The sequence below is a fragment of the Canis aureus genome, chromosome 24 (genome assembly GCF_053574225.1).
Source record: "Canis aureus isolate CA01 chromosome 24, VMU_Caureus_v.1.0, whole genome shotgun sequence".
NCBI classification, from domain to species: domain Eukaryota; kingdom Metazoa; phylum Chordata; class Mammalia; order Carnivora; family Canidae; genus Canis; species Canis aureus.
The window spans coordinates 30,637,261-30,650,356 of NC_135634.1; the positions used below are offsets into that span (position 1 = coordinate 30,637,261).

At 53.8% G+C, this 13,096-nt stretch overlaps 1 protein-coding gene across 3 annotated transcripts in view; it reads left to right on the forward strand.

The window, feature by feature from the left end:
* Positions 1-853: 853 nt before the first annotated feature.
* Positions 854-13,096, forward strand: part of SCARA5 (scavenger receptor class A member 5) — a 123,565-nt gene continuing 111,322 nt past the window's right edge. For 2 of the 3 annotated variants that reach the window (XM_077868729.1, XM_077868730.1), the window contains exons 1-2: positions 858-1,305; positions 5,406-5,523. In XM_077868729.1, the coding sequence (XP_077724855.1) occupies positions 5,412-5,523 (112 nt within the window). In that variant the 5' untranslated portion in view covers positions 858-1,305; positions 5,406-5,411. Of the gene's footprint in view, positions 1,306-5,405; positions 5,524-13,096 lie in introns of all 3 variants that reach the window. The other variant, XM_077868731.1, reaches the window with a different exon arrangement.

The window sequence follows — 13,096 nt, forward strand, 5'->3', positions numbered from 1 at the left end:
TTATTCCCTTTCACTATTTTTTATATTCCCCAAATGAATGAGACCATATAATGTTTGTAAGACCTTTCTGACTCAGTTGTGGGTTGGCACCTGCACTGTGGGGAGATGCTGAGCCCTGGCAAACTTGTCTTGTACGAGGTCTGACCTTCTGGCATTGAGTCTGAGTTTTTAACCAGTCAGTGGGTGTGTCTTCGTGGGCAGGGGGCGTGCTTGCACACTGACAGTGCTGGCCACTGGCTCGAGCTATTTTTTGAATTATCCCCACGCCTTTCCCCAGTCTGAATGTAATTACTCTCTTAACATTTTGGCGAGATCGCAATTGAAGATGTGTTCGATGACCCTTAGGTCTCCAGTTATTTGTGCCTGAGTGCACCTCTCATCCTGGATTGCAGCCCCCTTGAGGTCAGGGAGCCCGTCTCCCCATCTCTGTATGCCCCGGGCCCTGGTGCAGGGCCAACGCTCCATCAACGCTTCCTGCTTTCCCGAGTCGCTTTGACACTGTCTTCGGGAGGTTCCCTCAGTGCTCACGGAAGGCTCTTCTGAACCTCTCCAGCGTGGCCAAATCTGTGTCCTCTGCGGGTGGATGTGACTTCAGAAAAACGCGTAAATTAATTCTAAGCCAAGTTTGGTGAATGAATTGAGCAATGCAAATTCTGTCCTATAAATAAGTTTCTAAGACTGGTTTCTCGGGTGGCCCCTGAGCCAGGTCCAGCGGTCATTCCTGCAGCAGCTTTCCAAAACTTATTTTGCGTGGGGTTTTAGATGAGGTGTGTGGGGTCCCAGGGCAAGGCTGACTTCTCCGATCCGGACTGGGCGGGAGAAGGGGGGGGGGGGGTCTGTAATGCTGAGATTGGCCACCAGAGGGGGGATGTGTTCCAGACCCCAAGGGAGCTCCAGCAATTGCTCCAAGAACTTTATATTTATAAAGCCTGGCGGCCAGAGCAGCTGCAGTTCAGGACGCAGTCGGTGCTAGCGGAGCCGCTGGTGCCTGCCCGGAGCATGTCCTGAGCGCTGCCCGCGGCCGACTGAGGCCAGGCACCAAGACAGGGGCTCCCCGGCCGCAGGCCTGGGTCAGGCTCAGGGTGCAGTCTTGCTGCTGACCTGACCCTCCTGGAGAAGTGACCCCTGAGACCAGTCACTGAGCAGGGGGCGGCCTCCGTCTATGACTCGGTCTGGCCGTGGGGACGAGCTCTGCGGGGCAGCCTGGGTCTCCTTGCGGTGACAGCAGGCGGCTCCTCGGGCACCACGGCGAATGCGGGGAGCTGAGCAGACAGGTACTTCTGGCGACTCAGCGGGGACACTCAGGTGAGTCCTGCACTAACTCCGTCCCTGCACCTGAGCAGAGTGTCCCAGAGGCAGCTGGGGGACGCAGAGGGGGCCGAGGGAGCAGGGCCCCGCGTTTGGGCATCTCAGGATGCAGAGCGCCGAGGTGCAGCGCCAGGTGGGGAGGTCCCTGCGGTGGGTCTCTGCGGGGGTCGGGGGGCATCGAGCTGGTGTGAGCCCGCTTTGGGGGAAGCTCTTGCCTCATAGCAACTCGTGTCGCAGCTCGGGAGCCTATTCTGGGAGCAGATAGTACAAGTGATTGTCCCTCTAGGTGCGTGAAGCGTGTGCACATGTGCGTGTCAGTGGTGGAATGTATGAAGGGAGAGCTTATTTATAAAACATCTGCACCTTTCCAGCTTTGGGTTATAATTTGAGTGAACTAAGTACAGTTAGAGGAGGGGGCCCTCGGGACAGGGCCGTATTCATGGTGCTTTGGACTCGATTTCCATAAGCTTCGCGATTCAAAGAGAAGGTGCGAGCCCTGCAGAGTTAGATGCTGGGACCCAGACCACCGGTCTTCGCAGCAACAGGTGAGGCTCATGCCCCTTCAGCAGGAAGGATCAATTGAGTCCTTCTGCTGCCCAGAGAGTGACAGGCAGTGAGAGGCAACCCTTCAAGCAAGGGTTGGGATTTGGCTCTGGTCTGTATTCACAGTTGCTTTTTTGCAAAGGGAACCCCAAAGAGCATTGTTTCCGGGCCTGAGGGAAGCTTCAGGAACCTAGAGATCGCGCCCCGCGCCCCTCACCTAACTGCTTGGTAGGATCTGAAGATGCGGGGTGTGGGGGTAGGGGCTGTTTCTCTCCAGACTCCACCACCAGCTCCCTGCCTGCCCCTGCTCCTAAAGACCTTCCATGTGCACTGTTCTACTGGAGCCTTGAAATAACTGAGTGGCTGGCAGATGTGCTTCTCTCCCTCATAGAGGTGATGACCTGAGGCTGAACAAGCTCAGCTGATTGGGCCAGGATCCCGAGTAGTAGGAAATGGCCCCAGGACAGGATCCCACGTCGCCTGAGCTCCCCACCTGCCACTGGCCTGCATGGAGGTTCCTGGGGTAGAGCAGGATGCCTGAATGCTTCAGCTCTAAAATGTAGCATCCAGACATCCCTAAGAGGCCAGTATGTCCTGTCCCTGGGGGAGGAAGGCCTCATTCTTTGACTTGAACACAAAATTCCAAGTTCCTCCGGCTTTATCCTTATGTCATTTTGGCCTCCACACCCTGCTCATGTTTCCATGATTTTGGTCCCCTCCCTTCTAGCTCTTGGAGCCTCTGCTTGGCCCCAGGGCCTCCACTGACCCTCTTCATTGCCTGGTTGTGACCCTAAAGGTAGCTACCGTGATGGATGAATACCTACTTCCTGGACAAAGCAGCCTTGTGGCAGGGTCAGTGCCCTGGGTGGGAAGCCCTTGCCTGGTGCCTCACGCTTGCCTCACTGACACCATTGGCTCTTGCCTTTGTGGGCCTAGATTGGCTTATGTCTAAAGTGGGAACAACACACTGATGTCCTCTGCCCCCCTCACAGTGGTCCTGCGAGGGCAGAGAGATCCTAGATGGCAAATGGTCTGTAGCTCATGGGGCGTGTACACACGCAAGGGGTGCATATCAATTCTATTACCATCGCACTTGGCAGTGAGTTGCACCTTGCTTGAGAGCACAAACTTAGCCCCAAAGGCTATGAGACCAATGATTGAAGGGTTCAAATTCCTGCCCCCCATTTCCCAAGAAGGAAAAATAGCTGAAAATAAAACCTGGGGCAGTCAGAACATTCTTAGGTTTCCTTCCCAAGTAACAAACATTAACGGAGCTGGCTGAGCATTTCCAACCTCATCTCACATCTGGCCTCTGCTCCACCCCAGCCCCTCTTCTCAACAGGCTCCCCAGGGCTCCTGTTCCACCAGCCCTGGGGTGGGGAGGGGGTAGAGGAGGGGCCACCCTATAGACACATTCCAGATAACAAGCCATGTGTTCCAGCTCTGATCCAGGAGGTGACTGGCAGTGGGGAAGGTGGAAATGAAGCCGGGGCTAACCTGGCCTGAGCTCATCTCCACAGCCCCAAGGCCAGCATGGCGGCACCCCATCGAGTGCTGCCCAGAGGTCACACAGCGCCTGTTGCCTTTGGCAGAGAGAGGATTATGGCTTGCAGAAGAGACACTGGCCTCCTGCTTTGCAGCTCCCCAGGATGGAGGCCAGAGGGAGGGATGCTGCACTCAGTGCTTGTGAAACAAGGGAGGGTCCCCTGCAGCTCAGCAGCAGTGGAGTCGCTCCGGGGCCCCACCTAGAGGCCCAGAGTGGGTGGAGGACTTGGATGGAGCACGGTGTTGCGACGTTAGCAAATCGGACATAACTGCGGCACAGAGAAGCTGGCTGGGAGCAGTTTGGGGGCTCCAAGGAACTCCTGGGGCAGAGTGGGGAGAGATCCTGGCAGAGCTGTGGGCTGCCCTCTGGCCCCCTCCTCCTGCAGGCTGGAAGAAAGGCCTGCAGAGGCTGTGAACACCCTGCCCATATATGCACACGTGTGTGTGTGTGTGTGTGTGCGCGCACGCATGCACACGTGTTCACCTGCGTGCAGGGCATGTGGCATCTCATTGCTGGAGAGACGAGAGCAGCAGCGACATCAGAAGGACAGTTGTGTAGCAACTGGCCAGTTCTGACGTCTTCTCAGCCCTGAAGTCAGAGGTCTCTGGAGACCAAGGTCAAGCCATGAATATAAAGGGTTTGTGTTTTGCTCTGTCTGCCGGGACGGTTCATCCGGGCTCCTCTTTCATTATCCGTATCTATTGACCCGATGGTGATGCCTCCTTTCCCACTCTGCCTCCGAAGAGAAATTGATTGGCTGCTCACCTGGAAGGTGCCCCCATGCCACCTGCCAGGCCCCTGTCATGTCCTCCCAGGTGCTAGACCCCTGCCTCAGCTCTCCAGGCCTCAGAGTTGAGTTTGCTTCATGCCTGGCCTGCAACCCATCCATCTTCCCAGGGGCTTTTATCTTCCGAAGAATTTGCTCTCTAAAAGTGGATTTTTTGGTTCAATATCCAGACGGTCCAAGAGCACCAGGGCCAAAGGTCAAGCTAAACTTATGGCTGGAACAAAGCTGAAATTAGAACATAATTTGTAAAATCCCTGAGCATATATGTAAGAAAGGGAATAGCAAGTGTTTTATGTAAATAAATACTTTGTAATTTGGCTGAAAAAGTAGATTTTTCTTATTACACGAAGAATGCAAACTCGGTGTAGAAAACCCAGAATATCCGGCAAACAAAAATAAGCACAAAATCCCTACAATCCCCACCAGAGTCTTCTGATCCAGAGCAACCCAGAACATCTCCAAATATAATCTTTCCTGTCATGTACTCGGGGCACGTGTGTATATTACAAAATGGGAGAGTGAGGTACGCACTTACGTAAATGGCGCTGGTTTACTTCAAATGGCATGCCCTTTCCCCAAGTAAATGGGTGCATTCCTGGAAAACCACGGGGAAGACCCAGAGCCCCAGCGATCCAGCCTCAGGAGGCCTTGTAGACATGGGCCCCTCGCCTGGCCTAGGGCTGCCCAGGTCTTAATGTCTGGGGGACCCCATTGCAGCTGCCTGTTCCTCTGGTTCTGGTGAGAGACGGATCCCTGCTTTGGTCCCACAGCACCCAACTCCAGGCAGCACGCTTCCAACACAGAGCAAGAGCCCAAGTCTCTCTAATATGTGCAAAGCTCCAGAGGCCGGGAAGTCACTCCACTGGGGTGAGGAGGACCAGCTTCTCCAGGCCCCACCAAGCATCACCCTTGGGGTCCTTCTGGCTCAGGCTCTGGCCCCAACCAAGGGCCGTTGGAATGAATGGACCCATCCTGTCATCAGAATGGTCCAAAGGGCCTTGGCCTTCCCAAGCACCGAGGAGGTTGGGAGGCGAGTCAGGATCCCGAGGACCTGGTGGCTGGCACCTGTCCATGAGGGGCTACCAGTGTTCAGGCTCCAAGGCTTGGGGATGGGCGCCTTGTTCTGCCCACTCAGTTCTGTGTCCACCTATAGTTTATTCTCTCTCTCTCCCCTGCCTCCTTTCTTCCTCTCCTCTCCCCTTGCTGTTCTTTCTGCTGCAGGTCAGAATGGAGAACAAAGCCATGTACCTGCACACTGTGAGTGATCGTGACACCAGCTCCATCTTTGAGGAGCCCTTTGATGGCAGGAGCCTGTCCAAGCTGAACCTGTGTGAGGATGGTGAGTGCTTCTGGCTTCATCTTGCAGTACAAGACCTGCCCTGCTTCCCTACCCAACCTCGGCATTGTCCCAGGGCGGCGGCTGGGGAGTCTCCCCATTGATTACTTCCTATGTTGAACTTCATGCTTTGAAAGGTCTTTTAATTCATGCATCTCTACAAATTAGTGCAATTTGCAAGATGTGTATCCATTTCACAGATGAGCTGCCGGAGGCTGAGAAAGCATTAAGGACTGTACAGCTCATCAGCCATAGAGGCATTTGAGCACTTAGTCTCCTGATTCCTAGAACAGGCCTTTTGCCTCTTTGCCTTCCTCTCCTCTGAGTCAGGCTGGGGTCAGGCAAAGGCATCTGAGCCAATGAACCCAGACCTTCTCAGGTGAGGAGCCCCCAACCCACTTCTCAAAGCATTTGTGAGGAGAGAACACACCTTGTCAAGGTGCTCATCCTCCCCCTGGGTCTGAGGCCCCAGATCACACCGCAGGAAGTAGTCCCCCATCCCAGTGACCCAGATGGCACTGCATCTTTGGGAGCTGGTTATTTGCTAAAACTGGGAACTCAACTGATGTTTCCTCCAAAGGAGCCCAAAGCACCTTGCCAACAGACTGGATCCTGTGTGTGCAGCGCAGAGCTTGACACTTACCAGGTGCTTAATAAATGCTTTCTACACGAATGAATACCGTCCTCTTTGTAGTGAGTGTAGGGGAGGAGATCATTGTCCCTACTTCAGAGCCGAATAGAATGAAATTTACAGCAGAGCCTCATAAAGACCTGTGGCCAATTAGGTGGAGACAGGCTGTAAAGAGTTCTCCAGAGAAACAGAACCAGGGGGATATATATGTATATAAAAGGATTTATTATGAGGAATTGGCTTACGTGGTTGTGGAGGCTGAGAAGTCCCACGATCTGCTTCTTCAGGCTGGAGACCCAGGAAAGTGGGTGGTGTAATTCGGTCTGAGTCAGAAGGCCCAAGAACCAGAGGAGCCAATGGTATAAATAGAAGTTTGAGGGCTGGAGAAGATGAGACACTATGTCCCAACTCCACAGGCAGGCAGGAGGCAAGAAGCAAATCCCTCTGCCTTTTGCTCTATTTGGGCCCTCAACTGATGGATGAGGCTCACTCCCACTGGGGAGGGCAATCTGCTTGACTGAGTCCACCAATTCAAATGCTGGTCTCATCTGGAAACATCCAGAAGTGATGTTTTACCTGGCACCCATGACCAGTCGAGTTGACAGAAATTAACCACCATGCAGGCCTTTACTCAAGGCTTTTCTCAGACACCGTGTTTTCTCTCTACTCTGCTAGCTGCCGTTGTGTCGAAGTTACTCAAAAAGAGAAATGCCTCCCCATCCTGCTCTAACTGTGTCTCTCCTCACACAAGCTGCTGAGTGCCAGAAGGGAAGTTGGATAGTTCAGAGATGCAGGGATCAGGGACAGTCTCAGCAGGGAGAAGAGATGAGTTTTGAGCTCCTGACCAGTAAGCCCCCTCACCCTGTCCTGGTAAACTTCTAGTATTGTAACTCTTCCTCTGAATTCCGTTCAACAAACAAATTTAAGGATCTACAATGCGTCAAGCTATGCGTTGGGTGCCAAGGATGCCCCAAAGAGAAATTGAACCATCCTTGCCCTCCAAGGGCTATGATCTCAGTGGAAGAGACTGGCCTGGGAACGATTACCCATAACATAAAGTAAGTGAAAATACATGTGAGCACGTAGTCTCCCCCCTTATCTGTGGTTTTGCTTTCCACGGCCTGTTATCCGCACTGAACTGTGGTCTGGAAGTAGATGATCCTCCTTCTGACCTATTATCAGAAGCCCAGTGGCAGCCTAATGCCACGTCACAGTGCCTGTCATTCACCTCACTTCATTTCCTCATGTAGCCATTTTATCCTCACATCACTAGAAGATGGATGAGTACAGTGTCATAAAATATTTTGATGGAGAGAGAGAAAAAGACCACATTCAACTAACTTTTATTACCATATATTGTTACAAATGTTCTATTTATTATTAGTTACTGTTGTCAAACTCATACTGTGCCTGATTTATACATTAAACTTCAACCCAGTAAGTATATATGAGGAAAAAAATCATAGTACACGTAGGCTTCACTGCTATCCATGGTTTCAGGTGTCCACTGGGGGTCTTGGAAGTATCCCCCTTGGATATAGGGAGACTACTGCACTGAAATTAGGAGAAGCCTTCCCAGAAAAGGCTTTAAAGACTGAACACAATTTTGTAAGAGAAGAGGAAGGTGGGGAAAGGTATCACCAGCCGAGTCACACCAAGCCAGGCCAGCAGTTCTGGTAGGTTACCGCCACCTGGGAGGGCCAGGTCACTGGCCAGTGCTCAGCAAAGGCCAAGCTGCTTTCGCATCCTTAACCCCACCCTCTCCCTGCTAGCCCCTCCAGAAAGAGGACTGGCTTGGCAAGAAAGAACTGGGGTACAGCACTGTGGGGGAGCCTGAGGTACCAGATGGGGAAGGGCAGGGCAGGGCAGGGAGAGGCCTAGGGTGTGAAGTGTCACCTGGCCATCATACCCTCTTCCCCTTACATCATCTGGCTGTCCCTTTTTCTGAACCCCAGATTCAAAAAGACCATTTGGATCAGAAAGATTGAAAATAGCGGTAATCTCAGCCACTGGGCTTTCTAGGCCCCCCAGCGGCAAGGAGATCTGATCAGAGGACAGTTTTAGAGACCTGCTAGTAAGAGTCCTGGGGGGGGGGGGTCACCTGAGGCCCGGCACCCCATGAAGTGCAGACAGGTTGGAAGATGTGAGCTGGAGGCTGACTCACCCCTCCAGGGGCATGTGACCTGGTCACGTCCTTCTCTGGGCCTCAGTGTCTTCATCTGCCAAATGGGGGCAGGTGGGGGTCTCTGTGGGGTTCTGTCCAATTCTAAAATTCTATGTGTAGAAACAGACCTGGTCATTGCATTCAGGGTGCGGTCCTTTGAAAACCTAAAGTCGGAACATGCTGCTGCCCTGAGCAAATCCCTCAAAGCATCCTGCCTGCCTCGCTCAATAAGAGCGATAACCTGATAACCCAGGTGCTGACGGCGGCCAGGGAGACTGCTGACATTCACCTTGACGTGCTGGCATACTCGCCTGGGGCCTCTGCTCCCCAGAAAGTTGCTCTTCCACCTTCTTCCAGTGTTTGCTCAAATGTCACCTTCCCCATTGAGCTTCCTGTCCCCTTCCACTCCCAGCCTCTTTCCTGGCTTCTCTTTTGTCTTTCTCCCATATTCCTATTCCCCCCTGAACACATGATATAATTCTTATTTATCATGCTTATCATTTACTGTCCGTTCCTAGTGGGAAGAACATAGGCTCGACAAGGGCAGGCACCTCTGTTTTGTTACCTGCTATCGCTTCAGCCTGGCACATAGTAGGTGCTTGCTAACTATTTATTGGATGAATGAATGAATGAATGAATGAATGAATGAACATTGGGTCCTTGAGATCTAAAGGTGGCAAAGCAACTACATTCTAAGCCCGATTTCTAAATTGTCTGGGTGTCCCCCACTCTTCAATGACCTGGCCTCCAGGCATGGGTGGGGGTGCGGGCGGTGTGAGGAACCCAGAGAGATCAGAGTATTGAGATAAAGTCAGCCACCTAAGCTCAGGGGTTTCTGGTTTGACTTCTTCCCCTTTCCCTTTCATTTCTAAGAGGAAACCCATGAGCTCTGACTTGGGGAAATTCAAGCCAGATTTGATCCATTTCCCCAGGATTTTGTTCTTTGATCCTCATCTCTGGAGAGTGTAACCCGAGAGGGAGAAGGGTTGTGAGGGGAGAGGCAGGCTGATGGGAAAACAGAGGGTGGACAGAGATGGGTAAAGCGAGGGAGGCCCGAGCCCCACGGGCCTTGAGGAGTTTTAAACTGTGCCGTCTGGTAGGCCTTGCAGGGGCTCGGGGTCCCTTCCAGGATTTTCCCCCTTGACAGAAAGGCGATGGGGAGGAGGGGTGCCTCCTCTTGGCTCTGGAGTTATTAGGATCTGGAGAAGCAAAGTCAAGAAACTGCAGCCCAGATATTACAGTATGACTTGGACTTTAATGCAGGTGGGATTTTAAACACATTAGGGCGTAAACTTGCTATTTCAGAGGTGATGAGCTGAGAATCAGCCTCCTCTCCTCTCCCTCCGCACCTCCCCTCCCCCCTCCTTTCCTAACTTGTCTCCTCTTTCCCTTCCACCCTGTCTTTATCTCTCCCCTTCTTTTCCATGTAGCAGGTGAGAAGGGGGAGGAAGGGGCTCTTACCCGCCTTGGTTCCTCTGTCCCCTGGGCAAGGGGCCATCTCCTACATGGTGCACCCCCACATCCTTCCAGGCTCAGGCCCACACGCCCTGCTCAGGGACCTCTTGGGGCCTCTCCCTCTGCTCCCCTTGTTGGGCCATGTCTCAGGATCTTGCCTCCTCCCTTGCATCCAAGCTGTTAGCATCCAATCAGAGCCCCCCTGTTGATGGGAAGGCCCCAAGTGCAGGGCGGCCTCCCCTCTGTGCCACCAAGGCAAATAGCTTCCGTTCCACCTGTCCTGTTGGAATTACATGGAAGGGTTCATTGCACACTGTGACCTCCAAGGTCCCTGAGCCCAGCTTCCTGTGACCTCCAGGACCACTTCTACTTCCCTTGGAACAGCAAGCCAAATGGGGGCTCCTCCCCTCCCCTCCCTCCTCCCCTCCCCTTCCCCCTCCCCTCCCTCTCCTCCCTCCTCCCCTCCCTGCTTCCTTCCCTCCTCCCCTCGCCTCTCACCTTCCCCGAAGCTGCCTTAGCTGCAGGCCTCTGGGGTATGGCAGGAGGCGGAGGCGGAGGAGGCGGAGGGCAGGCTGTGGGCGGTATTTGGCGGGGCCTGGCTCCTCCACCGCCCTTCCTGAGGGCCAGAGAGAGGTGTTAGTGTCAGAAAAATATTGTGGCCCTGCTCACCCCGCGGCCTCAGACACTCCGGCACACGGCGGCGGCAGATGGGAGGCCGGGAGGTGATGGTTGCACATGCTCCCGGCCCCCCACCCCGCCGCCTGCCCCCAGGCCGCTCCCGAGCCCAGGCCGAGCCCCCGGTCCTGGTTCCTGCCTTCCCTCCCCATAAAATTAAATGATCCTCCTCGGGGAACCCCCTCATCCTGCCTCCTCCTCAATCAGATCCCCGGGGATCGCCTTGGAGCCGCTCCCCCAAGGGCAGGGTGGGTTTCCAGGGAGGGAGGGCCTGGCTGGGGCGTCACGGGAGGGCCACCGCCCTCTACAGGTTGGAGACCCGGGCCCTGGAGCAGGAGAGCGGGGGTGTTCACTGGTGCTGCGGGGCGCGGGGCGCTCTCAGGGTGTGGCCCCGGGGAGCGGGCAGCAAAGGCTGCTCCATCCATCTGCGGTCACCGGGGGGCGGGTCTTGGGTCTCCCTTGCCCAATGGACTGTCCCCTCTGTAAGATGCGGAGCAGCCTGGGGAGGTGACAAGAGCCTGGACATTGCAGTTTGGCCAGTTTGGGTGGGCTCTGCGCTGGGAAGTCTTGTGTTTACCGCCCCCACACACACCCCCATGCCCACAGGCCACCGTTCACCCTGCTCTGGGCCACTGGGGAGCAGCCCTGGCAGGAGATGGGGGGCGGGGTGGGGGGAGGTTGGAATATTTATTCCCGCGGTCCTGCCTTCTGGGGTCATCTCAGGCTGCCCGTGTCCTTCCCCACAAGGTCACAGCCTCTGGTAAGCCACCCTCTCCACACGGTTTTCTCCTTCCAGGTTCCAGCAACCATTCCCCTCCTTGACCCTGGGACTGAGGTGGTCACATCCAGATGGCACCACTCTAGCCTTTGTGGGCATTTCACACCCTTGCCGCACTTTGCCCATATTCCTTTATTGAATCCCGTAAAGTGTCTTATTCTGAGCGAGCCATCTGTTTCACTGGGGCCTTGACTTTCCAACCCTCAGTGTCCCCATCTGCAAAATGGGAATAATGTTACCTCACAAGGGCTGGGGGAGGATCAGGTGACATAACCCACAGAAAGCAACTTGTGTACAGTGCACATTTCACTTCCCTGCCCTTGGGGAGTACGTTGTAAGTCCTGGGGAAATGAGGAAGAAGGAGAACGAAAGAGCAACTGCTGTGCCCCCAGGGTCTCCCAGGAAACACCCACATCACTTCTTAGGGTGTCTTAAGGCTGGTTTTTACCTTCTGCTAAGGAAAGCAGAATTTTGGTTAGTGGGCTCCCTCACGAAGCCTCAATTTTCAGGGAAATCAAACAAAGTTTTTTAGTCCTGGTCCCCAATAGCAGAATCTGTAGGACATGTCCTGGACCCAAGGGCTCCTGGTTCTAGGGCACATGTGAGTCTAACCATTCCCCATCCGGATCAGAGGTAGTACCTTCCAAGGGCCTTCCTGCGGTGTGCCACCAGGAGAGTCAAGGGATGAGTTTCATTGTCCCTGGGTGGGACCTGGTGTCTTGTGGAGGGAAGAGTGAGAGGAGTCCAGATGCCCCAAGGGGTCTTCCCAATGAGGGGAATGGCACTGACCTGACCACTGGCCCGGCACAGTCTGGAGTGGGAGTGCTGGGAGGAGGTCTGCAGGGAAAGCAGGGCCATAAATGGGAAAGAAGCTTAGGGAGATGCCCTGAGTGGAGGGGTGATGAGTCAGGAAATGGCTATTCCTCCTCACATCACCAACTTCTCCCCACCCAGGAACCTTGCTCTGGTGGCTCTTGGTCCTCATTCCCTTGTTCATTCGTTCATTCATTCATTCATTCATTCATTTTTTCATTCTCATCTTTCAATAAGAAAGTTGCTTTGCATGCTTCCTACAAGTGCATTGCACTGGCTATGTGCAAGGAGAGGTGCCAGAAAGCATGAGACATGTCACTGTCATTTCATTGTCACTGTGGTTAGTCTGTCGCCCTCTCTCCTCCAGCACAACATTGATCCACAAGCAAAGTTTACTTCCCTGGAGGTGATCTGATGAGAAGGATATTTTCAGGGTTTGGATCACACAGTTGGTGCAGCGCACGTAACAGCCTTGCTCACTCCAGGCACCCTAGTCCAAACTTAACATCCTTAACAGTATTGTCCATTGTGGGGGTGGCATTGCATGGTGGTGAAGCCATAGGCTTAGAGCGAGACAGGCTGCATTCTGACTCCAGCTCCGCTAAGTGCTGGCTGGGAAACCCTGAGTCCGTTCTTAGCCTCAGCTTCCCCTCCTGTATACAAGGAGTCAACAGCCCCCAACTCAGTGTTTTTTTAGGGCTACCTGAGTTAGTCCATGTCAAGTCTTTTTAACAGTGCCTGATATGTACCGAGCACTCCATCCATGTTTGATCTTAGGAGAAGTATCGCTGCATCCCTCTGCTGTCTGCTTCCACCCTGGCGCCTGCCCAAGGTGCCCTACTTCCTCTATATTCTTTGTTTTCACTCTCTAGAACGGTGAGCTTCATTCCTACCTCATTCCCAGGTTTATCTGGTGTTGATTCCTGGTGTCAGACAATAAGCAGCATGAGTCTCCCCCCTTAGTCTAGAAGCTCTGGCTTCTCTCTCTCTTTCCCAGGTCTCTGGCCTGGCTTCCTTGGTCCTTGTCAGTGCCTCCAATTGCACTATGCTGCAGCTGTGT